At 36.2% G+C, this 27,178-nt stretch overlaps 2 protein-coding genes across 6 annotated transcripts; both read left to right on the top strand.

The window, feature by feature from the left end:
- The first annotated feature begins 1,214 nt into the window (after positions 1-1,214).
- On the top strand, positions 1,215-21,497 carry LOC147396860 (PPR containing-like protein). 3 transcript variants are annotated; one of them, XM_086452131.1, is made up of 9 exons: positions 1,215-1,419; positions 5,509-5,530; positions 6,014-6,151; positions 6,384-6,497; positions 17,186-17,329; positions 17,686-17,898; positions 18,722-18,923; positions 20,842-20,910; positions 21,005-21,497. In XM_086452131.1, the coding sequence occupies exons 1-8, from the start codon at positions 1,307-1,309 to the stop codon at positions 20,889-20,891; spliced, it is 996 nt and encodes a 331-aa protein (XP_086308257.1). In that variant the 5' UTR covers positions 1,215-1,306; the 3' UTR covers positions 20,892-20,910; positions 21,005-21,497. The 3 variants fall into 3 exon arrangements, with proteins under 3 accessions (XP_086308257.1, XP_086308256.1, XP_086308258.1); XM_086452130.1 differs by having other exon boundaries at positions 20,833-20,910; XM_086452132.1 differs by lacking the exon at positions 20,842-20,910.
- Positions 21,498-23,444: 1,947 nt separating this feature from the next.
- On the top strand, positions 23,445-27,166 carry LOC147396859 (ADP/ATP translocase 1, mitochondrial). Of its 3 annotated transcripts, none has more exons than XM_086452127.1 (4): positions 23,445-23,597; positions 24,936-25,467; positions 25,849-26,220; positions 26,569-27,166. In XM_086452127.1, the coding sequence occupies exons 2-4, from the start codon at positions 24,955-24,957 to the stop codon at positions 26,863-26,865; spliced, it is 1,182 nt and encodes a 393-aa protein (XP_086308253.1). In that variant the 5' UTR covers positions 23,445-23,597; positions 24,936-24,954; the 3' UTR covers positions 26,866-27,166. The 3 variants fall into 3 exon arrangements, with proteins under 3 accessions (XP_086308253.1, XP_086308254.1, XP_086308255.1); XM_086452128.1 differs by having other exon boundaries at positions 23,584-23,723; XM_086452129.1 differs by lacking the exon at positions 23,445-23,597 and adding an exon at positions 23,729-23,850.
- The last annotated feature ends 12 nt before the right edge of the window (positions 27,167-27,178 follow it).

The following is a 27,178-nucleotide window of genomic DNA, read 5'->3' as shown; positions in this document are numbered from 1 at the left end:
TTTAAAAAAAAAAAATTCTTTTGTACCTTTTTCCATTGATTCACGAATTTCAAATTTTTTTTTTTTTAATCTATTGTTTGATTTCTGATTTTTATATATTTAATTTAAAATTATTTAATAAATATTAATTTATCCGACCGGATTGAATTCCAGTCCAACCATTTTAGCAAAAATTCAGTCGGTCCAATTTTAAGGAGTCGGTCTATTTGCACACACTGAAATGATTTATTGCACCCACTTAAGTGATTTTTGTAAAATATAAATAAAAAATTATCATTTTACCCTTTCATTTTGGTTTATTGCACACACCACCTCCTACAGAATAAAATCTCATTTTCTTCTTCTTCCTTCCTTCTTTCTTTTTTATATTCATCTTCTTTAGAGTTTCGTGAGAGGTTGAATCAATGGAGGTTATGTTTTAAGTTTTTGTCTTTTATTTTTGTTTTTTTTGCATTTAATCAACAAGGCAGATGGAAAAATCACTATTAAAATCACAAAATGATGATTTTGAATTAAAGAACTCAAAGAATTTTTAGACAGTCTATTCGGTAGGTTTAGACTGAACTTGTTTTAGTAAATTCGATAAGTACTTACTAAATATTACTAAACAGATTTGAAACATACCTATTGAATTAATTTTTTTACCGAATCTTACAAGACGATTTCGATAAGTGCCTACCGAAAATAACTTTCACATGTGAACGGCATCAATTTAATTAAAAGTATTAGGATAAGAAAAATAAATAAGATCAAAGCTTAAAATCCCCATTGAAATCTTTCAGGATGTAAAAAATAAAAAATGACAAGGAAAGAAGAAAAAAGAAAGAAAAAGAGTACAAACGAATATTTTAAAGTTAAAGTGGGTATTGCAAGCAAGTGAGTGGAATGTGTCATTTCGGTCTGTGCAAATAGTCAAATATAGACCTACCAATTTTTAAAGAGAGTTGATATTGCAACACCAACTTTTGCTAATGCCACACCAATTCCTATGTAAAGCACCAAGTAATTACACACAGTTGGTTTGGCGTTACTAAAAGTTGGTGTGGCAATAGTAACTCTCTTTGAAACACGGTTGCTTTTCTTCTAGAATTCGATTCGCGCGATACGAGAGGACTCGTACGAGTCAACTCAATACTGGTGAGTGCCAAACCAAGATTGAGAAACCGGGTTTGATAATCGTGCCGTCGTCGGGCATAAAAATGTGTAAGAGAAATGCTTGATAGCTGAGCCTGAGAGCCTGAGAGCCTGAAACAGTGAGTCTACGTGACAAGGGCCATTGTTCTTGTAAGAGAGAGAGAGAGAGAGAATGCAACGGGTGTCATCGTCCCTCTCCTGGTTCCTCTCCTTGCGTTCAAGACCAAAGCATTCATGTCTTCTTCTCCAGCTTCAGTTTCCATTAGACATTTCTTCTTCGCTTAGGTATTTTTGATTTTTTTTTCCTGAATAATGCGGACTTCGATTGTTACTAAACTATGGGAAAGACAATGATGGAAGAACACCAATTAAGAGTACAAACGAGGACACTATAGAACCGATTTGGTTTCAAATTAAGGCTATTTTCGTACTCGGACACCTTTTAAATTGCTTTTAATTTCTTTTTTTCTGTATTATTGACGCGGACTTCGATTTTTATAAAACTATAGGAAATAATGATGGAATAGTAGAGACAAGAATATTATAGAACCGATTTGGTCAAATTAAGGCTATTTCTTATTCGGACAATTTTTAGGTTGTTCCTCATTTTAAATTTTCTGTATATGTGATGCGAGCTTCAATTGTTACAAAACTGTGGGAGATAATGATGGAAGAAAGATTAAGAGTAGAAACAAGGATGTTATAGAATCGATTTGAGTTCACATTAGGTTCTATATTCTTAATATGACACTTTTATTGAGAAATCTTTGCTGAATAGGAAAAATCTTGGCATGGTCTTTGTTGGTATGGAGCAAAATTTTATGGGTGTTGGACATATCATGGCGTCATGGTTCTATTTGTCTAGATGTGATCTAATTGGGTTTAAGTGCTCAAAGAAAAGATAAAAGTTTCCTTATATTGTTACCATAAAAAATGTTCTTTCCATTCAAACAAATGGAATTCCGATAATTATTTTATGATTCATAGGGGCAAGCAAAGTTCATTTAGACAACGACAAGCATTCAATAAATTCACCCACTTCACACGATTCTTCTGGTGGTGCATTGTCATCTTTATTTTTTATAGTTACTTATGTAACGGTGGAGAGGGAGTACTTGGGATTACCAGGGTTAGGAGACAAACATTTGTGGGTGCTAGGGAGGGGATGTGCAACAACATACATGGAAGAGTTGTAATGAACATGAGAAAAATAGGTGTAGGGACAATCTAGTTGTGGCACATTGACACTATGGGTTGGTCCTCATCCCATGTTTTTTTGATTGGTATAACGTTATTGGTTAGTAAATGAAGTTGGGTTCAAGGGGGTTTGAGCTTTAACCTAGGACTTGGGAACAACACTCCAAACATCTAACCACTTTGCTAAGTTGGCACTTAGAACCCATGTTCTTCTTTAATTATGGATAAATTAACTATTCATATGTAAGTTGAGGTCTCCTATTATTTGTTGCTTGCAAGCAATTGGTGCTTTTTTTATTGAGATTAGAGAGAGGATTGATGCGAGATTAGAACTATAGAAGGATGCCTCGGGTGGGAAAGTGGGGATGTGAGAACTTCCTTTGGGTGTGGGGTGTGGAAAGGTATTGGTCAGCCGAGATTTCAGAAGGTGGATTGCGTTCAAAATTGGCACGGGTGAGAGAGTGTGTTTTTGGGACATAAGTGGTGTGGTGAGACTCCCTTGTCACTGCAATATCCTGGCCTTTTTGAATTTTTTTTTCCAAAAAGGAGATGCCTATTTATGCCTTTGTAACTTGAAACAGAATTGAAACCTCGTGGGACTTGGGTTTAGAAGAGCCTTTTACGTTCGGGAGATTTGGGAACTTGTGGATCTATCCCATGTTCTGCACCAAGTGCAATTTGAGGATTTTAGGAGCGATGGTTGGGAATGGACTTGAAACAAGGAGATATGTTTTTTGGTCATCTTATTCAGAGATGCCTTATATCCACAAGGCTTTGGGTCCTTTCTTGTCACCCCCATTTGGGGGGCAAAGGTGCCTTCCAAGTTTTTTTTTTCGTGTGGCTAGCAGTTCATGGTAGACTCCTAACTTTTGATCAGCTACTTAGGAGGGGCTTGTTCTTACCTAATTACTGTATTCTATGCTATGCTAATGGTGAATTTGTTGACCACATCCTCTTACATTGTCCTTTCATGTTTAAAATTTGGTCCCATTTTCTCAGCTTTTTATTACCTTTTGGATTTTGCCATTCTCCACTGTATCCCTTTTCCAAGGCCGGAATCATAATTGTTTCACAGGTAGGAAAAAAGCCTTTGGGCTTTGCTTCCCTTTGCAATTTGTTGGGGTGTGTGGAAGAAGAGAAATAAGAGAATTTTCTCGGGGGTGGAGAGTTCTCATGAGGACTTGTTGCTGATGATTCTAGGCTTATTATTTCATTGGTCTAAGTTGGACATGGCTTTCAAGGGGGTCTTTTTCGAGGATTTTGGTTTTAGATGGGATGCCCTTTGTAATGTGTAAAGTTTCTTTTTTGTGTTTTCTTGTATTTTTGGTTGGTCTCATCGATCGCCTTTATTAATGAAATCTGTTTTGCTTATAAAAAAAAAAAAAACTATTGAAGGATTCCTTTGAACCTAAGAATTTTAAAATAAGTCAAACTAATAAAATGTAAATAGACTACAACTTTTCTAATGATTTTGCTTACAGGTAAGTCCTTGGTTAGAATTGGTGGCTAGGAGATAACAAAAAGCATTGCTTTCTATTATGTTTAATTCTCATCCATGAACTGGGGCAGAGTAAGGTGCTGCCCAGGGGCGGAGCTAGTAAGGAGACATTGGGGGCAATTGCCCCCACTCAACTTTTTTGGGCATTTTAGATACCCTTGAATTTATGCTTAAATTTGAGACACCCCTGCATTTTGAACCATTGACATTCCCCGTTTGACTGTGTTGCCCCCACTCCCTCATCTTCCTCCAATTTTGGCCCCCTCCCCCTCCAATTAACTATAAGTTTGCCCCCACTAAAAAGAAAATCCTGGCTCTGCCTCTGGTGCTGCATGTGCAATTGGAGTCGTGGTGTAGCAGGAATTCAAAAAAGAAGAAACAAGAGTAGAAGATAAAGGAGAAAGAGCTATGTTTTGATGATGGTGATATGAGAGGGACCCCACACCAAATTAATGTAGTGATGGCCGTGTGAGAAGGTGGCCTAACACTGCCCTAACGTAGCATAAGTGGGAGATTGGTTTTGGAATCCTCAATTGAAATTGCCATTCATTGGAAAACACTCAAAGGGGGAGCCAAGGGCTTTCTTTTTCTCAATAGAGAAACTTCACAAAATACATTGAAAAAAATAAAATAAATAAACCCTCATCTCAAAGAGGAGCTTTTATACAAAGCCCTAGTCCTTTTTGTCGGTTGCAGTCGATGCATCATCCTTTGGATCCTGTCCCCTGGTTTTTAAAGTACAAAATTGCCCCTTTCATATGCAAAATCCAAAAAAAACCAGAAATGGATGATATAGCTGTAGGTAGAATGAAATGGAAGAACAAGACTATTTTAATCCAATATGGCCATATTTGAAACCTGAACCATTTGTTGAACAATTAGAATGGCCGGGCCTGATTTTAGTGGTTCAACTGGTAGAACAGAACTTTGGCAAGAAGAACATCAGTGATTGGTGTCGTGATGGAGTCAATTTTATTTTATAATTCCAATAACCTGGGACTTTACCAATATGCTGCCTTTGCAAAACACCTTTTCTAGTTATCTAGAAGTCTAGTGAAAATAATTCCTAAAAAGTACAAATAGCTACTTGTTACAAGATATCCATAAAGATTGAGTTAGCCCAACTAGACTCATCAAAATTGTTATTATTAGAACAATTCTTGTAAGAAGCCAATTTGAAATGGCTACCTCATTATAGGAACTCACATGATCCATCACAAAGAAATCACTTTGATGGTCATCCCCATGAAACCCCTTAGAGGGGATAACCTTTTATACAAACTAATATGATTTACAAAAGCATACTGTGGTCTGCTTTACTCTTGTATTTATTTTCACTGTTTGTTGATTGAAAAACCTCCTCACATTCAAATAAAAAAAGAGAGAGGAAAAAAACTCTGTTATTATCCTTATTCTAATATTCAATCATTAAGTCAAAAACTTCTTTCTAGGAGTTGATATTGAATGCCTCTTTGATTAGGGTACCTCATGCCATACACTTTTAGAAACTGGAATTGAGATCTCAAATTCTTATGGATTTAGTTTTAGGATGATGAAGCATGTATGTAAAACCACTTGCATGATTGCCTTTTTAGTTCACTGTTGCACAGTTTCATATGTTTTATAAGTTATAACTATGTATCGTGTATCTAATCCTCAAATGTTGCTGGTTTCTTCAGGAATCCAAATGCAAGAATGAAGGTATTATTTTAATTTATTTACTTTCCTCTTATTTATATGAATTTGTTTCGAGGATACAACTGTTGTTTAGCCAGAAATCAACCAAGATTTGAGTTTGAACCTGGGTTCAAAAACTTAAACTTTGACTCGAAAATCAATTGAGTTAACTCAAGGATTTAATTAGGTTCACTTGAAGAGTCCGATCTAGTTTTCAACATCTAGAATATAATATTTTTTGGTGATTTAACTAAAAAATGTAAGGGAATTTGTAAACAATTAATAAGGTTTTAGTTTGGAAAATATGTTTAAATAGGACCAAGTAAAAAAGAAGTAGCTCTAATGGAGAGTTTTATTTACTCAATTCAGTTTTTTGACTATTTGTCAATTCAATGAGTCAACTCGAGTCTCTATTGGCCTTTGATTGAAATATTTTCATTTTTCAAGTTGATTTGAATCTGAGCCCGGGTAGAGTTGACTCATTTAATGTGATCTTCTGTTGCACAGGTAGGTTGGATTGGTCAATGTTGCAACAATTACTTCACTAGAATTGGCACAGTTCAATCTGGAAATTCCACTTACAGTACAATGGTGCAAACTCAAATGTCGAACCAATGCAGTCCAAGTGCAATGACGTTATCTGAGGTGGACAAATCTTTATACATTATAGCATCTTCATAATAGCATGTTTATGACTGCATAATATCCTTATTGGCATATCATTGTCACGAATGGTGTACTCATTTATTGTGACATCCTAAGTTTTGAAAACTCATTTGCAGAGTAGCTAATATATGCTTATCCCTTCCATGTACGAAGAAATTGTGATTTTCTTTGTGGTAATATCATTAATACTGAAATGAACAATTATTTTTAGGTTCAATATGATAATCAAGCTATGCATTCAAGCAATAATGCTGGAGGTGTTCACAAGCACTATATCGGGGAGAATGTTTCAAGAAAGGATAAAATCAAATTTCTCACGGACATAGTAAGTACAATGTGGTTATTTTTCAAAGTTTATTACTTTGTTGTGGATAGAGAATGTTTGGTGAAGCTTACTATTCAAAGCTATGGTAAAAAAAAGACGTGTGTTGTTGAGATTCAAATATATGATTTCAGACATAGATAGCTAGGAAAACTGGATCTGATAATATTTGAATATATATATATATATATACATATATATTGTTATGTGAATGATGCATTCCTCCAAATAACCATTTGCAAAAGCTTTATACTATCTTTTTTTTGATAAATAAAGAAATTTATTGAAGAAAAGAGGAGGCCGACAAGAAGGCTGACTGATGAGGACTCAAATCTTGAAGAGTAGATTTTATTTTTTATTTAGATTTCTCTTTTAGGACTTTAATTTTATGTTTTTGGGGCTTATTTTGATGTTTTATTGGCCCATGGTCTTAATATAATATTTAGGGGCAATTTAGTAACTTTAGTTTGTCGTTTATTTAAGATTATTGTGACAGCAATAGGGTTTGTTTGGTGATCTGTGATTGCAACTGGGGTACAGTTGGTGGTCTGCGACAGCAATAGGATCTGTTTGGTGAATCTATGACGACAACCGGGTGCTGTTTTGGTGGTCTGTAACAGCAATAAGGTGTGTTTAGTGGTCTGCGACAACAACAAAGGCTGTTTGGTGGTCTATGACAGCAACTAGGGGGTTGCTTTGTGACCCACGACAGCAAAGGAGCTTCTTTTTTGGAATCTGCAGCAACAAGGGTGCTGTTGTTCTCTTTTGAGGTGTGCCCTCTTTTATTTTTTCTTTTTATCTTGAGGTTTCTCCCATCTTGGGTTGAGACTACAAGTGATCGCCCTTCAAACCAAAGTTATGATCGTCTTGTTCAGAGTACACAATGGCCTCACATCATGAGACCAAGGATTCTAACACTCTTCTTGGCGCAAATTCTTCAGTCCAACGCATTACCAATGCCCTATTAGATGGTTGAAATTTTCAGTCCTGATCTTGATTGGTTAGATTTTATTTGGGTAGTAGAGGGAAATTTTGTTGGCTTTTAGGCACCATTCATAAGCCATCTCTCACTGATCCCAAAATTGAATGAGAGATCGACAACTGCACCATTTTTGGATGACTCTTTAACTCCATGGAGCAACGCATTTATACTATGTTCATGTATTATGACACTGTCCCCTCATTGTGGTCAGCCCTCACCAGACATATGCACATACTTGAAATGACTCACGGATCTATGAGTTTTATCAAGACATTGCCCATGCTACCCAAGGGACTTTGAGTGTAGCTGATTACTTTGGATTTCTTCAGTCCCATTGGGAGTTCTCTCATTATGAGTCTATGGCTGAGTTTTTTGCAGAGGCAACCTGATATGTGGTTAAGAGGATTGCTCGACATCAGACATATCAGTTTCTCATGGGTTTGCGTCCTGAGTTTGAGGCACTTCGAACTCAAATCCTAAACACCACTCCTTTATCTTCTTTATTTGAGGCATTTGCAACCATTGATAGTGATAAGCATTGTTGCTGTGTGGTATCCTCTTAGACTCAGGCCCTTGGTATTATCTTTGCTCTAACTATAGATTAGATGGTTCTAACACTCAATTTGAGATTTTCTGACATTCGTACTAAAGGAATTAAGAGTCGAGGCTGTGGCCGTGGTAAAGGGAGTGGTCTTACTTATATCCATTGTGGGAAGATTGGTCATGAAAAGGCCCGTAGCTTTCAATTTTATCCCCATCTGTTGCGATGTTTTGCCACTCCTTTGGAATAATCTGCCCCCCCCCCCCCCCCCCCATGTTACTACTATGGAGTCATCATTAGTTCCTCCTACTGATACTCCTGCTTTTCTTGGCATTATTGATTTGCAACAACTTCAGACTTAGATTATTGCCATTGTACGGGATAAGATTCATGCCCATACTCATTCATCTTCGACAGTGGTTTCACTTACCAAGCCACTAGGTACATCTTCTACATTTCATGTCACTCAATTTGAATCTGCTCTTTTGACTTGGGTAATTGATTTTAGTGCCTCTGATCACATGATCGGTGAGCCTAGCCATTTCACCTCTTCTATTTTTCCTGCTATTCATAAGGAGGTTCGCCTTGTTGATGGGTCTCTTACCCCTATCCATAGTAAGGGTATCATCCTTTTATCCTCTAGCTTTTCTCTGGACTCTGGGATAGGTTTTGTTCGTTGTTGTAAGCGTCGTGGTGCTTATCCATTGTTGTGTTTTTTGCCTTGTTTTCTGTCTTTGTTTTGGGTTGGTCCTCTCGACCCCCTTTGTTTTTTCCTTCTATTAATAAAATTATCTTTATCAATAAATAAAAAATCTTTTGTCTGTGAGTAGTATTATCAAGTCTCTATGGGATGTGCTGTACCTGTTTGGATCTCAACCTACTATTGTTTCGGTTTCTGTGCTTCAACTCTCTGGGAGCCGTTAATTCTCTTATCAGATTTTAGATTTATGGCATGCTCGCTTAAGACATGATAATTTTCAGCACTCATGTTCTTTATTTCCTATTTTAAAGAACATATTTCAGTGTTCTTGTAGTGGACACAAATTTCAGTGTTCTGTGTGTGAGCTTTCTAAACATATGAATTCGTATATTTCTCACATGCATCAGTTTAATACAATATTTGATTTAGTAGGGGTCTTCCCCTGTTACTACTTTTAATGGTCATAGATATTATGTTATATTTATTGATGACTATTCTCGTTGTGCTTGGATTTATTTGATGCGTTCTTGTTTTGAGGTGCTTCCTATTTTTGTTAATTTTCTTAAAATGATTCAGACTCAATATAACATCATTGTTAAATCTCTTAGGTTTGATAACCAGGGGGAGGGGGGATATATTTTTTATGAGATTTGATCCCATCTTCATGAGCATAGTATGCTTCACTACTTGACTTGTCTCTACACTCTTGAACAGAACGGGGTGGCGGAACGCAAGAATCGCCACCTCATGAACATTGTTTGCTATCTTCTTCGGGGAATGCATGTTCCCAAACTATACTGGAATATGACAATCATCACTGTGGCTTTTCTTCTTAACTATGTTCTGAGTCGCACCTTAGGGGGGCAGGTGCCTCTTTATGTCCTTCGACCTAATAACATCCTCTTCCCCATTACACATCGAGTCTTTGGGTGCACTTGTTTTGTTCAGAACATGACCCCTCATCGCACGAAATTAGATGATAAAGTCATTCAATGTGTTTTCTTAGGTTACTCGTCTATGTCAAAGGGGCATTGTTGTTATGGTCCCCTTTCTCATCGTGTAATTCATTCTTTGGATGTCACATTTTTTTAAAATGTTCCCTACTTTTATGATACATCTTTGCAGGACTCTTTTCCTTTACAGGATCCCTCTCCTATAGTGTTACAATCTCCGATTTCTCTCCATCTCCATCTTCGTCGATGCTTAAGGTTTACTTTTGTCGTCCTTTCCCCTCACCAACCTTGCCAACCTTCTCCTTGGACTCTGGTATAACCTCTTCTATTCTTACTCCTATTCCTTCTATTTATGATTCCCACTTGCGTATTGCACTTCGCAAAGGTAAGCGAGGGTGTATTATTGATCATCTTATTGTTTAGTTTGTTTTCTGTCAGGGACTTTTTCCCTATTATCAGGCCTATCTTGTCGTCACTAGTTCTATTCGAGTTCCTCGGCCTGTATCAAAAGCACTACGAGATCCTCAGTGGACTGGAGTCATGGCTGCTGAGATAGATGTTTTGCAGAAAAATCACACTTAGGAGCTTGTTTCCCTTCCCTTTGGGGAGTGGATTATTAGATGTAAATGGGTTTTCATTGTTGATCGGTACAAGGCACGTCTCGTTGCTAAGGGCTTTACGCAAATCCTAAGAAAAGATTTTGGTACTACATTTGCTCCTGTAACCAAATTCTCCATTGTTTACCTCCTTATCTCTCTAGCTGCATGCCACTTGTGGCCCCTTCACCAATTCGATGTGAATAATGCATTTCTAAATGGTGATCTGACTGAGGTTATTTATATGGATCCCCTCCTGGGTTTTGCTTTTAGGGGGAGTATTTGGGAAAGGTCTGTCGCCTTCTTAAATATTTGTATGGTCTGAAGCAATCCCCGCGAGGCTGATTTTAGGGTTTCTCTGAGGTATTTTATCTATGGAGTTTTCTAGATACCATTCAGATCATACTTGTTTTGTTCGTTGAGGAGTGGATGGTAGTTGCACCATTGTTTTGATTTATGTGGATGCTATTATCGTGACTGGAGATGATGCACAATGGATTGACAAAGTTAAGATGTTATTGGGTTGTGCTTTTAAGGTTAAAAACTTGGGTCCCCTCAAGTACTTTTTGAGGATAGAAGTAGCCCGTCATCGTGGTATTTCGCTATCCCAACGCAAATGCACATTGGATCTTCTTTAGGATACTAGGATGCTTAGTTGTCGTCCTTCCTCCCCTTTGGATCAGAATCATCATCTTCATGCCGAATCTAGTGATCTTTTATTTGATCTTTCTTCGTATCAAAGACTCGTAGGTCGTCTGATTTATCTGACTAACATTAGACCGGATTTGACCTTTGCAATTAGTGTAGTCAATCAGTTCACGCATGCACCACGTACCTTTCATCTCGATGTCCTGATCTTGGATTTTTCTACTCTTCTATTGCTCAGTTACATTTGTCATGTTTCATTGATGCTGATTATGCTGGTTCTCTTACACATAGGAGATCTACTTCTGGTTTTTGTACTTTCCATGATGGTAACCTAATCTCATGGAAAAATAAGAAGCAAAATGTAGTTTTTCGTTCTTCTGCGGAAGTTGAGTATCGGGATATAGCCCTTGGCACTTGTGAGCTTATTTGACTTAAATCTTTATTGACTAAGCTGGAATTTCCTGCCTTTAGTTCTTCCACTTTATTTTGTGATAACAAGTCAGCCATCATGCTTGCCTCTAACTCAATTCTTCATGAAAGGACCAAGCATATAGAGGTTGATGTTCACTTTTTGAAGGAGAAAGTTCGATCTAGTATTCTTCAGACAAGTGTTTGTATCTTCTTCAAATCAGCTTGTCGATATGCTTGCGAAATCTGTTGGTTCTTATGTTATTAACTCTCATCTTGTCAAGTTGGGCTTAGTTGATATATTTGCCTCAGCTTGAGGGGGAGTATTGGAAATAATATTTCCTATTTATTATTTTTCTTTCTTATTATTTCTATGTAAGGGTGTTTATGTCCATTTACTTTTTTATTAATATATATATCTGCCAAGCTCTCATTATAAGACTTGACAATTACTTTTTCAAAATTCTCCTATTTGTAAGATTACAATCAACGGGGAGAGCATTGAAGAAGTGGAAAGTATTAGAGCAGGGATGGTGAAGTTCTATAGGGCGTTTTTCGAGGAAGATCAAGTTTTTAGACCAATTTCATACCTTTTGGAGATGAGGTCCATCGCGTCGGAACAAAAAGACTAACTAGAGAGAAGGACAGAAGAGGATGAGGTGTTGGAGGTTTTGGGTGCAATGAGCGGAGAAAAGGCTTTAGGTCCAGATGGGTTTACCATGGCTTTCTATAAAAGGTGTTGGAACGTTATCAAAATGGATTTCATGATGGTGATAAAGGAGCTCCAAGAGAGAAAGTATTTGGATTACGGTGTGAATAGTTTGTTAATTGCTTTGATTCCTAAGAAACCAAGTGTTGTGGATATAGCTGATTTCAGACCAATTAGCCTGGTGGGGTCAATTTACAAGCTAATTTCTAAGGTGTTGGCTAACAAATTGAAAACGGTGATAGATGTATTATTTGGAGTGGAGCAAGGGGCTTTCATGAAAGGTAGGCAAATTCTAGATGGAGTTTTATAGCTAATGAGTGCATTGATTCTAGGAGGCGCTCATGAAAATTGGGTTAGTTTGTGAGATCGATATGCACAAAGCCTATGACCATGTGAATTGAGAATTTCTTAGGTATTTGTTGATCCATATGGGCTTCTTTGGGGAGATTTGGATTGAGGGGGTAATGAAATGTGTGACCTCAACATCATTATCGATTTTGATCAATGAAGCCCGACTAGTTACTTTAGGAGCTCTTGAGGTTTCAGGCAAGGGGATCCACTATCCCCCTTGTTGTTTGTTATGGTGGTTGATGTGTTAGGTCATTTCATTGAAATGACGTCTAATTTAGGATTTATAGGGGGTTTGCGGTGGGGGTATGAGTTGAAGGTTTCTTTTCTTCACTTTGCAGATGAAACGATCATTTTCTTAGATGCCTCAAAGGATCAAATGAGGTACTTGAGAGGCGGTGTCGGGGTAAAGGATTAATCTTGAGCCAAGATGGATCATCCACCTAAATCTCAGAGCAAAAATCCACCACGTCACTGCACAGCGGTGACCTTGTGGTGCATCGTGGTAATCCTGGGGGAGATTAGCTTTGAGATTTGTACTGAAGCTTCTAGACCTTTTGGCCGTTGCATTGATGGATATTTCTCAAAGAAACTGGAGCGGATATGATCCGAAAACCCTAGAGAAACTTTATAAATAAGAAGTGTTGTTAGTTTGTTAAAAAGGCTAGGAGGTGGGGAAAACTCCAAGGCTTGGAGAAAGAGGCTTTTCCTCTCCCTTCTCCCCTATTTTTTTTAAGTTTTAGTTTAGTTTAGGTTTTTAATTTGAAGCTTTGTAATGAAGGAGATTCAAGCTGATTTTTGGAATCAAAGAGCAACAAGAAACCTCCATTATCTTCTCTATTTTGCTCTTTCTATTTTATCTTATTGCTATTTGTTCCTTGCGATGATCTGCTAGACTCTCTATAGAGAGGTCAATAAAGCCAGAGCGAGTTTATCTTAATGTTGTTGAATCAATTCTATTGCCTCTGTTTTAATGTGGCTTTGTGAAGACTCTTAAGATTGGGATTATCCAATTTATATCTAGGGTCTAACTTTGATGATTCATGCTTAGATAAGATCAAGATTAATCATGCTCAATGACAAACTCGAGAAATAAATCTGATAATCTCACCTTAACAAGGATTCACATATATTGTTGAATCACCTTAGGAATTAATCGTTTTATTTGCCGATCCACGAACTAGAGCTTTGTTGTGTGGATTGAGATAGAAATAGAATTGTCCAGATTTTAAGATAGCTTGCAAGGGTGGATTTGATCCCTCTAATCTTTACATTGCAATTCAATTCTTGTTTTAATTTCATTTTCCTTCTTAGCTATAATTTCTCTATACTCTGTTTTTAATTGGGTTACTAGAATCTGTATTGGCTTTTAATAGAAAGAACTTCCGAATCGATCATTGTCCCTGTAGATCGAATTTTGCTTGCCAAAGTTTATTATTATTTGTTCATTTTTATATTTGTAATCTGCATATGAACAAGTATTCCAATCTATCATCTTTTATTATTCACTATCCTCAAGAGTGTGGATGCGAAGTTAGAAAAAATTGTGAGGGATTTTATGTGGAATGATAAAAATGGGGAGAAAAAGATTCATTTGGCAAATTGGAAGGCGTTCTACGCGACGAAAAAGGTCGGGGGCTTTAGAGTAGCAAATTGGGCGTTGCTAGGGAAGTGGTTGTGGCGGTTTGGGAACGAAAATTCTAGTTTGTGGAGAAGGATCATTAGGGAAAAATACAACGAAAAGAGATGGTTAGGAAAGTGAGGAGGTGAAGTCTTCGTATGGTTGTAGTGTTTGGAGAGGTCTTATGAAAGTGAAGCAGGATTTTAGGAAATGTGTCAAGTTCAAGGTAGGTAAAGAGGATAAGATTAGATTCTGGGAGGATTGGTGGTGTGGTGATTCTCCTATGAACCATAAATTCCCACGCCTCTACAACCGCTTGTCAAAGAAAGAGTTAGAGTGGGCTACTTTTTTGAACCTTGAGGGAAACGGGATTGTCTGGAATTTGGGTTTTAGGAGGGACTTTAATGATTGGGAATTTCAAGAGGCGACCGAACTTACGTCTCTCCTTGATCATGCAAGATGGGATTGTACATAAGAGGATAGGAGAGGGTGGATTCGCACTAAAGGAAATATCTTCTCTATTCAATCCTTTACGTCGGGGCTAGTTCACACTCCAAATCTGATGGGTAATTTTCCTTCTACGCTCATTTGGGGATCGAAGGCATCCTCTAAGGTGTATTTTTTCACTTGGTTAGCCATGTTGGACAAACTTCCCAGTCTTGATCTTCTCATTGGTTGAGGATTTGTGACCCCAAACTATTGTTTCTTGTGCAATTCTAGTAATGAGTCAATGGTTCACATTCTCGTCCATTGCAAGTTCTCTCTATCGATATGGCAATATTTTTAAATTCAATTGGGTGGTTCATAGTTCCTTCTTGTCTCTTTTTCAAAGTTGGGATCAATCCATGTTCTCGGGATAGAAGAAGATCATGTGGAGAGTCCTTCCTTTTGCCCCTTGGTTGGAGAGAAATGGTAGAATTTTCAAAGATGCGATCTCTCCATTTCATGATGTGGTGCTTAGAATTCTTGGTTTTTTATTTTTTTGGTGTAAATTGACCCCTGATTTTAAGAGTGTCTTTTTTGAGGAGTTTGTCTTTAGATGGGACTCCCTTTGTGATTAGTTTACTCTTTTGGTGGGTCATCTCAACCACCTTTTGTATCATTTTTGTTCATTCAATAAATTTACACTAATCAAAAAAATATACTAGGTTTCAAATGATTCAAAATACAAATCATGTGTGAAAATGATCCTCCATAATCTAATGCCCATCAATCAATCTATCAAGACTTACATGGCGTAGCCAATGCACTTCCTAGAATTGGAGTCATTCAAACATACACGCAATCAATTGAGAGCTATAAGTTCTCATCATCCATCTATCGATAAGACCCATCATTTCCCCCCAAAATTTATACTGTTTGGACATTCATTTGAAAATAACATTTTAGTGAAATAAAAAATCATGTGATCCAAGTCTATATATAAATAATAATAAAAAAACATTCTGAAATCTGTTTTGGACAGCATTATTGGAATACAATATTCATTGATTGAGGAAAACCCAACAATTTGAAAATAAAGCTTCTAAAATCATGCCAACACAATTACAATTCAATAGTATAACCAAATGAGCTAAAACAACCAATCATTATGCATGCTTTTAAATGTAAGTTTTGAAATTAGCTAGTAATTGTATTCAAAACAGTTTGTAAAAGTTCTATGGCTATGTGAAGGTTTCAAGATTCCTACCTGATTTCCCTTCAGTAGTTTTTCTTCCTAAATTCAAAGCTTTGATCATAGGTTTAACACCGAACTACTAGCTTCGAGTTCAAGCTCTTAGCTATCCTCCAATCTCTTTGCTAACCTTGATGATTAAAGAGTATTTAGCGGTGTTGATTGCAGATTTCTTCAAGAGTATGAAGCACATCTATAGTTTAATGGTTTGGAGAAGACTAAAAGGTGACTGGAGTGAATACTTACCACTTTTGAAGGTTGAAAATGGAGATGGAGTTGAAGAAATTGATGTTTGAGCAGCTGGTTCAATGAAGCTTGGTTGCTAGGTTCTTGAAATTTGAGAGAGAATAGTTTGACAAGAAAATTCTGGGTTTAAGCTTGATTTCTGAACAAAAGGCTTGCAAACATAACATCAAAGTTGATGTTTGTGTCTCACAACCAAGTGCATTTCTTATTAGTGACATTTGACATCTACTTTCGATGTGTCACTCCTATAAACACTATTACATGCAATTGATTTCAGCCACATGATTAAATCAACTCAGTTTGACCTGGGTCAACGAAACTTGATCTGGTTGCCTCGATTTTTCAATTTATTTCTGACTTGCTCTACCAAGTTCTTCTGGATTCCAATTTTATTGATTTAATAGTCGATTTTTCGAGACCTATCTAACGGTGAACTCATATTTCTGAAATTCTGTGTCTATAAAATCATGGTTTCTTCCGCTTTTATGGCGTTTCCGACTTTTACCGGTTTTCGATTCGGTTCAGATTTATACATACAATCTATCCTATGTTTTTCAAGGCTTCTGAATCTACTAGTGATGACAGATTTTTCTAAAAGTTAAAATAAAAAAAAACAAATAATGATTCCTCGAGATTTCTTTCAAGTTATTAGAGAGATGAGGAGGGAGGGAGGCTATTCCAATCAATTGAAAGAGGGGGGGGGGGTGAAATAGGACATGCAAAGGATTGAATCAACAAGATGCGTGGGAGAAGAGGTGAGAGGGTGGGAGAGAAGCTATTCTAATCAATTGAAGGGGGTGAAGTAGGACATGCAAGGGATGGAATTGACAAGATGCATGGGAGAAGGGTGAGCAATCAATGTTAATAAGGGGAATGGGTTAGATGATGAGGTAGGGATTGAAGTAGGGACAACCAAGAAGGGGTATTGGGATTCATATTAAAGGGGACGTGGAGAAAGTTGTAGAAGGTGAAAATTGTATGGAGGGGAAGGGGAGGTAGGGCCTAAAGCTGAGTAGAGAGGTGATGGAATTAGCTAGACGATCAACTAAGATGATGGTAGGCTTGTGGTGAGAGGAGGAGAAGAGTAAGATACAAAATGAAGCTAAATATATTTGCAAGATTTTCTTTCTTTTATTCTATTAATATACGATTTTCTTATTGCTTTCCCTACAGAATTTTGAGATTGATCACTTTTTATTATATTCCATCTTTTTTCCATTGTTAGGCTTATAAAGAGTCGCTAAAAAATCTTACATTTTTGCAGCTTTTGGACCTTAAGGACTCTAAGGAAGATGTTTATGGTGCACTTGATGCCTGGGTTGCGTGGGAGCAAAGCTTTCCTATAGCATCTCTGAAGAGAGCTTTGATCACCCTTGAGAAGGAGCAACAGTGGCACAGAGTTGTTCAGGTATGAGTGAATGTCCAAGTGTTTCTCTCCTTCGTTAGTGTTTTGAGAGACACATTTTATGGTGTTTGATCTGTTTTTTATCTTAGTATAATTTTTCTTTATAAACTAGATAACTTACGATATAAAAGTACCACTTAATCTTCTGAGACTTCACAGATGTAGGATATCCCAAGTTTCTTAACCTTTATGCTACCATAGTGTTGCAATCAAATAGGTGGCTAATTATGCTCTCTAATGGGTTCTGGTGGTCAGAATGGACTACAGAAATTGAGATCTGATATATTTGACTATCGTGAAAGCATTTGCTTCTATTTTCGGTGCATGGTAATGAACTGTCTAATCGTTGACCTCTCCAGGTAATAAAATGGATACTAAGTAAGGGACAGGGCACTACAATGGGTACATATGGGCAGTTGATTCGTGCTCTAGATATGGACCAAAGAACAGAAGAAGCCCACAAGTTTTGGGTAAAGAAAATTGGTAATGATCTGCATTCGGTGCCTTGGCAGTTATGTAAAATTATGATATCTATATATTATCGGAACAACATGCCAGACAGGCTGGTAAAGGTATGCTTTTTACCTTGTTGAATTCATGCCGTCAATTATAATCATTAAATAATGGAGTTATGGACTGAAATTTACTTTTAATGACTAAATGTAAATTGCATTTTCATTTTAATGTTACTTGCATTCTGTTCATGTGAATGTTGTCAAATAGCATTTGCGAAATCGTATATGACATAAATGAATTTTTTATTTCAAAAAATTAAATAAATTTTTTATTTCAAAAAATTAAGTAAAAACAATTAAAAAAGAAAAAAATTTAGAAAAAATATAAGAAAATAAAAAGCAAACCTAGAGAAATATATTTGGAGAGCTTTCATTTTCCAAATTGAGTAAAATTGTTTACATTTAGTAACAAGAATAAAATAACTCAAGAAGCTGAATAATTAATAATGTATAATCTATTTCATGATACAAAGGTGGCTCTTCTTAAATTATCAAATTCTAGTTCAAGATAATTTAAGTCGACTCCACTTTAATAGTTTAGTCACTGGATACCATGATCATATGTTAGAATGCATAAGCTCAATATTTAAAAAAAATAAAAATAAAAATAAAACTTTAAGAGAGTACATGCGAGTGAAAGAGTAAAAGAAATAGCTTAAAATATTGCAGGAATAGGGGGTGACAATAGGGTATTTGTAGGAGAAGATAGATTAAAAAAGTTAAACTTAATGCTCCAGTAGTCAAATCTTTACCCATCGCATACTGTATATGCCATTGCATACTTTTGTGTTGTGTGGAGCTTTCTTAGAATCCATTGCTTCAACATCGAGTTATTTGGGTTGATCGTTGTATATTTTGTTTTTGTGCTTGGTTGCCGAAGCTTTTCAAGGGCCTCGAATCATTCGACCGGAAACCTCCAGAGAAATCAATAGTGCAAAAAGTGGCAAATGCATATGAGATGTTGGGTTTACCCGAAGAACAAAAGAGGGTGTTGGAGAAGTACAACGATCTGTTTATTGAGACATGGAAGGGGCATCCAAAGAGATCTACGAAGGCCTCAAGGAAGAAAGTGGAAAAATCAGGTACACTCTCCCTTCACCACTGCTGATCACTACCTTTTGCTTGCCTATTTAATTATAAAAATAAATAAAAAACAGAGTATTTCAAAGATGATTCCTTATTTCTTGTTGCTCTTGACCAACTAGTAAGCCACAAAAAGATAAAATAATATTCTATTAATGGAGGCAACACCTTTTGACATTTGTAATGACAAAATTAGAATATGGCCTGACCAGTCCCTGTGCCTTGAATATGAGCTTTTGGCACAACTCTAATACATGTTTGTAAGGTGCAAGCTTCAAGAGTATGTATATTTTAAATAGATAATAATTATACATGCGAACAAATACAGGGAGAAAATTTTAATAAAAAAAACTCTAGGACTAAAGGAAAAAAGAAAAAATCGTGGCAATCTGCAATTTTACATTCCAAGGTTTAATATCCGAATCCAAACTCCAAACCTTCAAAATAAAGTTAAAACTGCATCACATTCATAGTTAACTACTTCCAACTTTCAATTTCTAGTCCACTAACAAAAAACATCAGGAATCATTATTATCAAAAGAGCATGTCACCACATTAGGACTATAAGAAGAACTGGTGTAGATTTGACATATTTTTTGAGCCGTTCCCCAAGGTGGCTAAGTCCCCAACACTTTTGAAAACACTGCTTAAGACATAATCCTCTCACACGGAAACTCAGATACTGCATTTGGTTCGTATGAAAACAAGGGAAAAGAAAATATTTTTCGGGAAAAAGAGGATTCCAATGTTTGGATTGATTAGAAAAATGACAGGTAAAAATAATTTTCCTACTAAAACAGTGAAATTGTTTTCCACTCTCACTACACCCTCTATGACAAGCTCGGATTCAGGAGTTTTGACCTCCAATTTATGTCATGTGGAGACACTGAAAATGAACTCCTCTCCCAATGCTACCCCTACCTTTTTCAATTCACATCAAACTTTGATATGGATTTCAAATATCAGAAGTTTGATGCCATCCAAAAAATGCAATTGCGGACACATTGGGACCCACCAACTCCATGGATCTTTGGCCTACCTCTTAGTAGACCTACATACAAAAAAAAAAAGATGCTTCATTGGCGATTTCAAACTGTCCATTTGTGTACACTACCAAGGGATGGGCCTAAATTAATATGGTTAATGGGCTGAAAAGTATTAATTGGCAATTTAGGGATGTCCATATCAAAATTGGTGCTCTCTAAACTTTAGCCCTCAACATCTTTTTTCCCTTTTCTTTTTTAATTTTTCCTTGCATTCAACCAAACACAACAAAAAGGAAATTCCAAGAAATTGTTTTGTAGTAATTTGATTTCCTTTAAAAATGCTTTTATAATTGAAAACTACATGCCACAAACCAAAGAGGCTGACAAACTTTTGAAACCGAAAACAAAGCACACAAAAGTGGAAGATGCCTTCGATTGGACTTTAGATTCCCTTAGACAGGTATTTAGAAATGGTCCAGAGTTGAGCTGACATAATGAAAGTTGCCTTTCTGGACTTCTCCAGTATATTAGTTGTGCTAAAGGAACATGAATATAAATTCCTTACTGCTGTCCAGTGCCTTGAAATTATTGGATCCACAAAAATAAATAAATAAATAATAAAATGTATCATTGTGTTCTTGCAATTTGACATTTTGAGAATCATGCCATTTTCATTATTAATATATATGTGGTGTTTGTTTGAGGGTGGAGTTCCCTTCCCTCTTAAATTGAGGCACAATATGTAGTTTTGTCAGTTTCTAAGAAATCTTTCAAGTTTACAGAAGTTCTCTCTTTCTTTCTTCTTTCCCATTGATTGGTAACGTAAGGGAATTTTCATACTAGGTTTTGATTGGAGAGCCCATCCAATATGTCTAATAGAAAATGATACTTTTGATTTGAATAATTATGGTTGCATCTTAAGGGGATACAGGAACTTCGGACGATCACAAGAATACTAGGGATGATGCACAAGCAAGTTGATAATAGTGACACATAGATGGTAAAGATGATATCCACCACAATGTAACCAGAAATTTGTGGTTTCTGTAACATTTTCTTGTAGCAAATTATTTACTGTTTTGTTTCTTAAACAGATAGCTGAAGCTTTTACAAAGGTCATATGGTAGAGGGTAATTCATGAAGAGACGTCGAGTACTTTTGGGATCTATTTCTTTCTTTTTCATGAGTGTTATTTCATAGTTCAATTTTGCCAAGGAAGATCTTAAATAGGAGGAAGAAGGCCATACAAGGAAACAACTTCCGTCCTCCCCTCAGAAAGAGAATGTTGTTCTTCGGTTCTACATTTTGTGTGTGACATGCATGTTGCCACTCTTGAGCATTTCTTGAGAAACAGAATTTGCCAGGATATTGTAGTCTCAGAGTTGTTTTTTTTTTTTTTCTCCTTTTGAAACTGTAAAATTTATTTTGTAAAACCAAACTGGTTTACTCTGTGTTGGTTTACCGGGAACTCGTTTTCTGGCTGGTAGAGAGTCCACCGGATCTCGTCGATTCTGGCCCTATTAAGGCTTGATATGTAAATCTAGACCAACCATTTGATAGTTGATGCTTTAGATTGTCCCTGCTCCATATGCATTACCTATAAAATTTATTTTGCCATTATCATTTAGCAATCTTTGGGTACTTTAGAAACCACAAAAAAAAAAAGAGAGAAAAAAAACAGTTCTCAGTTGTTTCTCCTCAACTCCAGGTTCTCTCACATAATGCAGTTGTAATGGTTTAAGTACAAATTTCTTTTTCCCAAAATAAGAACACCACAATAGTAGTGGTGGTCGTAAATGTCCTTGCGGTTGTTGAAATCGAAACACTTTGAATTTCTTCCAAAACATTTGTAGTCTTCAACCTCAAGATTCTCTCTTTCAAACCTAGTGTAAGATAGGATTTTTTAGGTAGTTGAAGATGATCGGTATTTTTAAAAGAAAATTTTAAGAATTTTGGACAACTTTTCATTTTATAAAAACATATTAACGCTACGAGCCTATGACAATTATACAAGTGAAATGTCTACTTTTATCTATTATTATTATTATCATTTTCGGTATAAAAGTTTGGTTAATTAAAACTAACTAGTTAGTCCAAAGTCAGATATTTAGTTAACCCAATAGTATAAGCTAAGGACCTAACAATAATTGATTATTTACCAACAGAATTATGTTATTTATATTCAACCATAATACATATAAAAAAAAAGGACATTGTGTAGTTTTTCATTCTTATTATAAAATCTCCGATGGATCTAAATGTTTTTTATCCAATTCTTGAATTCAATGGTTTTTTTGGTTTTTCCTTGGAAAAATCGTATAAAAATAATTTTTTAATGAAGTGTTTGCAATTAATAGTCGTCTGGAACCCGGAGTAGTTGGCTCAATGGTAATTTTGAATCGAATAATTGGTGAGAGTACATAGGTTGTGTGTTCGATACCAATATGAGTAGTGGCCCCTCGAGGCCAATCCGCTAGGACGTGCCCTTACTTACATGATAATTGCATCATATTTGCCCTCCAATCAAATTATTAAACATATTTTCTTAAAAAATAGGGTAAAGTATACTTTGTCCCCTGTAGTTGGTATAATGTCATTTTGATACCCTAAAATTTTGATAATTGCACTTACCTCCTCTTTGGTCTTAAACACAAAGGGTTAACATTTAACTGTTGTTTTATTATTTTACCCTCTTATTTTATATTATTTTTATTAAAAATAAATAAATTTTAAAATAATAATTAAAATACACCAACCTAAGCATTCATTGAACTCATTTTTTTCAGGAGCATATTTTTTCCCCATAAAAAGAATAACATTTTTAAATGGGCAAAATGACTTTTATAAAAGAAATTAAACTGTCAAGTTAACGGCAATTTAGTGGAAGGGGGTAAGTGAACCTCTTAGATAATTATAAGGGATGTAAGTATAATTGTTAAAAAGTTAGAGGGGCAACATAGAATTATGCCAAATTATAAAGGGTCTGAGAGTAATTTACTCTAAAAATAATTTAAAAAACTAATATGAAAAGTATCATGGGCATGTGTAATGATTTTCTACACATTTCCTTGCACTTTTATCACAAAATATAGATGATATGTCTTAAGATACATATAATCACAAATATTTTTCTTATATATCTTGGGGCAAATGATCTATGGTTCGGAAGGGGGCATGCATTAGAGGGGAGGTTATCATTACAATTCTATGGGATCGAAAAACTTAAAATTCAAAATACATTATGGGAATGAGTCGTGATGCCCCTCTGGCGTATGCCTCCATCACAGAAACTATAGATCATATGCCTTGGGATGCATAAGAAATTTTTTTTATGATTTTACATATCCCAAGACAAATAATCTACGGTACTGTGATGAGAGTGACAAGAGATTTTACATATCCCGAGGCAAATGATATATGGTTATGTGATGAGAATGACAAGAAATCATTATTCTATGTGAATTGAACTAGTTGAAACTAAGAGGCCATATAATTTGGTACCTTGAAAAGCACTATATCTACCCTCCATTCTAATTACTGGCCACGTCAGCCCTTAGCTTTAAGTAGTGACCTTTCTCCACTTGAGGGCTACGATACGTTCGTTCTTCTCTCCACCTTCGCTTTTGGACAAAGCGAAGAGGCGGAGCGATACAGAGAGAAGAACATACACGTTTCTTGCGCTCAAAGGTGAGCAAAGCTAACACATTTTGTTTTTAATTTATTTTTCTCTCAATTTTGTACGGTTGGTCGGATCGCAAAACTCGCAGTGGTCTGGATCTGGTTTTGTCAACTGTTTTATTGCCGAAATTTCAGGTTTTATTTGTTCAAATTTAGCTATTTTTTGTTCTAAGATGTTTGATTTTTTCCCCGTTTTTTTTTCGATTTCGATGTTTGATTTTGAGTTCTGAACAGTGGAACCGAAGTTTTATCAGATCAGCAGGTTTGTTCAATTTCTATATCTTGTAGATCTTGGATCTGAGAGATGTAATGTTGTTCGTTGAAGATTTTTTCTTTATTAGGGTCCAAAATGTTCGATGGTTTGGGATTCGTTTTGTAGTTAACAAAAGTCTTGATCCTTTTTTTTTTCCTGTGATTTTTATGATACTGTTTGCTTTAGATCTATAAATGTGGTTAAAATATTTACTAATAGTTGTTATTCCTTAAAGAATTAGGGTTTTACCCCCCCCCCCCCCAAAAAAAATACTATCAGATAATTCATCAAGTAACAATTTTTGGGAAAATGAGATAGATCCATGGTTTTAAAACTCGTTTTGACGTCTCGTCTTGTCCATGAATGAGATCGAGTCATCTCAGACGAGTTTTCCAATACTTTTGAGTCGTCTCGTTCAACAATGAGAAAAATGAGTTGTGGTTTCAAATCTTAGTTGTTTTCTGCATTTCATCTTTTTTTTAAAGCTTCTTCAATCTGTATGTTTTTATTTTCGTAAATTTTCAATTTCATTTTTTACTATTTTTAAGATTAACCCTTTGTTTCTACATTGTCTTTGTAAAATCTTGGTATTTTATTCATTTTGTTACTCCATGGATTCATTTGTGATTTCTTGTTCGAGGAATTTTATATTGCGTCCTTTATTCCCATGTTTAGTCTTAATTTTTTAATGGATTGTTAATTCACATATTCTCTTTATATGCAAATTGTTATTTGTTGCTTCTTTGTGTTTTTAAAAATATTGTTTACTTGACATATTCACAGTGTAATCACTTGATTTGAAATGCTGTGGATGTTAGCACATAGAAGCGTGCTGCTTCCAGTTTCAAAGTAGATTTAGTACTTCAAAGAATATTGCTTCTTCCTCTTCTTCTTTTTCATTAACTCTCTCCCTAGTTCACAGTATCAACAATACTGATTTTGCGTTTTAATTACCCGTTTAGGAGGGGGAAAAAAATCTATTTTAGCAGATATTATTATGATTTGCTGTTTCTAAACTGAATCCTAGTACTATAGCAGAACGGGGACGTAGATTTTCATGTCTCTCTGATCAGACCTATATGTATTGGTTGTAGGGATTTCAGTTTTCAACACATGATGGCCGAGCAGCCACACCACCCCACTGTCATTCAAAAGGCGGCTAATAGCCATCTTGGTGCCAACACCCAAGGTTTGCTTGCTCGCAATGTCGGCAGCTTCTCTAAGCCTTCCTTCTATCAGTCCCGCTTTGCTTATGGGAATTATAGTAATGGGGGATTGCAGAACTCCTTTACTCAAGCATGCCGAGTAGGTAGCCCTGATCTATCCATGGTCACCTTCAGTGCGTCACCTGTCTTTGTCCAAGCCCCTTCAGAGAAAGGCTTCGCCAACTTTGCTATTGATTTCCTTATGGGTGGTGTCTCTGCTGCTGTATCCAAAACAGCTGCTGCACCCATTGAGCGTGTTAAGCTTTTGATCCAGAATCAGGATGAGATGATCAAGTCAGGTCGCCTTTCTGAACCGTACAAAGGAATTGGGGAATGTTTCAGCCGAACAATCAAGGATGAAGGATTTGGATCGTTGTGGAGAGGAAACACCGCTAATGTTATCCGTTATTTCCCCACACAGGTTGGTTATCTCCAAACTTGTGAGACATCTTGACTGTTATAATGCGAAAAGGCAGAGTAGAAGTGGTTTGATACTGAAATTTGAGTGGCCATAAATACCCCCCACGTCTATTTAAATTTAATATAATCAGGGTCATATTTGTATTAAAAAAAAAAAAAAAAACTAAGAAAATTGTTGCCCAGACACCCACGACTCTAGAATTACACATTGGTTAGTTTTCAAAATTATGCATATGTAATATTCAAAAGCCCTTTAACCAATGTGTTAAATTACAAATAAGCTCTTTTGATACATGTGCCACCTTCTAGTTTTGATTAAATATTTTTTTTCCTTTCCTTCCATGTATGTGTACTAATTACTAAATTATGAAACTTGTATTAGGCCTTGAACTTTGCATTCAAGGATTACTTCAAGAGGCTGTTTAATTTCAAGAAAGAAAGGGATGGCTACTGGAAATGGTTTGCTGGAAACTTGGCATCTGGAGGTGCTGCTGGTGCTTCTTCTTTATTCTTTGTCTATTCTCTGGACTATGCTCGGACCCGTTTGGCAAATGATTCCAAGGCAGCCAAGAAGGGTGGAGAGAGGCAATTCAATGGTTTGGTTGATGTCTACAGAAAGACATTGAAGTCTGATGGTATTGCTGGGCTCTACCGTGGATTCAACATTTCATGTGTCGGGATCATTGTTTATCGTGGTCTCTACTTTGGAATGTACGATTCTCTAAAGCCAGTGCTTCTCACTGGAAGCATGCAGGTTAGTATGATCGATACTCATGGTTTATTTATTTGTTTGTTTTATCTATTTCATGTGCTCTGCTGTATATTTGTATGTACTCCCTCCTGAGAGTGAAAATCTACTTAAATCAAGGTATGTGGCATCTGGAGCCAAGGCCAAATCATATTGGCAAAAATAGAACATTTCAAACATTAATCAGATTTATAAATTAGTAGTTGTAATAAAGTTGATGAATAATTATTGGAGAGATTGTGGAGAAAAACAAAGATGGCCCCACATAAAGTTGAGAACATTTTATTTGTTGATTGGAATGGAATGCTGGCATGTTGAAGTTGAACCATATTTTCATTATTTGGACAATTTCAGGATAGTTTCTTCGCAAGCTTTGCTCTAGGTTGGTTGATCACTAATGGTGCTGGTCTTGCATCCTACCCCATTGACACTGTACGAAGAAGAATGATGATGACATCTGGTGAAGCCGTCAAGTACAAGAGCTCACTAGATGCATTCTCTCAGATCCTGAAGAATGAGGGTGCCAAGTCTCTGTTCAAGGGTGCAGGTGCAAACATCTTACGTGCGGTTGCTGGTGCTGGTGTGCTTGCTGGTTACGACAAGCTACAGCTTATCGTTTTCGGGAAGAAGTACGGATCTGGCGGAGGCTAATCAACTATATTGGTATTTCCTCTCCCCATCAAGTCTTAGATGGTGATGAAAACTTGAGTTCTATTTTAGAGTTTCCCTGGAGCATTTTTGTTTTTTCTTTAAAATAATTTAGCTTCAGAGGGGAGTTTATCCCTAACCTATTTTTGTTTTGATGATTTTTTTTTTTTTTTTTGCTCTCACAAACCTGATTATCAGGTTGGTTGCAAGTGATAACCCTGCATTCAAAGGATTTATGCATGGGTAATGAAGTCTTTTGCCGTCCATTACCCTTAATTTATAATAAAGCTTTGTGATGCATCAATATTATTATTTT

The sequence above is a fragment of the Akebia trifoliata genome, chromosome 8, assembly GCF_017979445.1.
Source record: "Akebia trifoliata isolate Shusen 1 chromosome 8, ASM1797944v1, whole genome shotgun sequence".
NCBI lineage: Eukaryota > Viridiplantae > Streptophyta > Magnoliopsida > Ranunculales > Lardizabalaceae > Akebia > Akebia trifoliata.
This window is presented reverse-complemented; position numbering and strand designations above follow the sequence as displayed.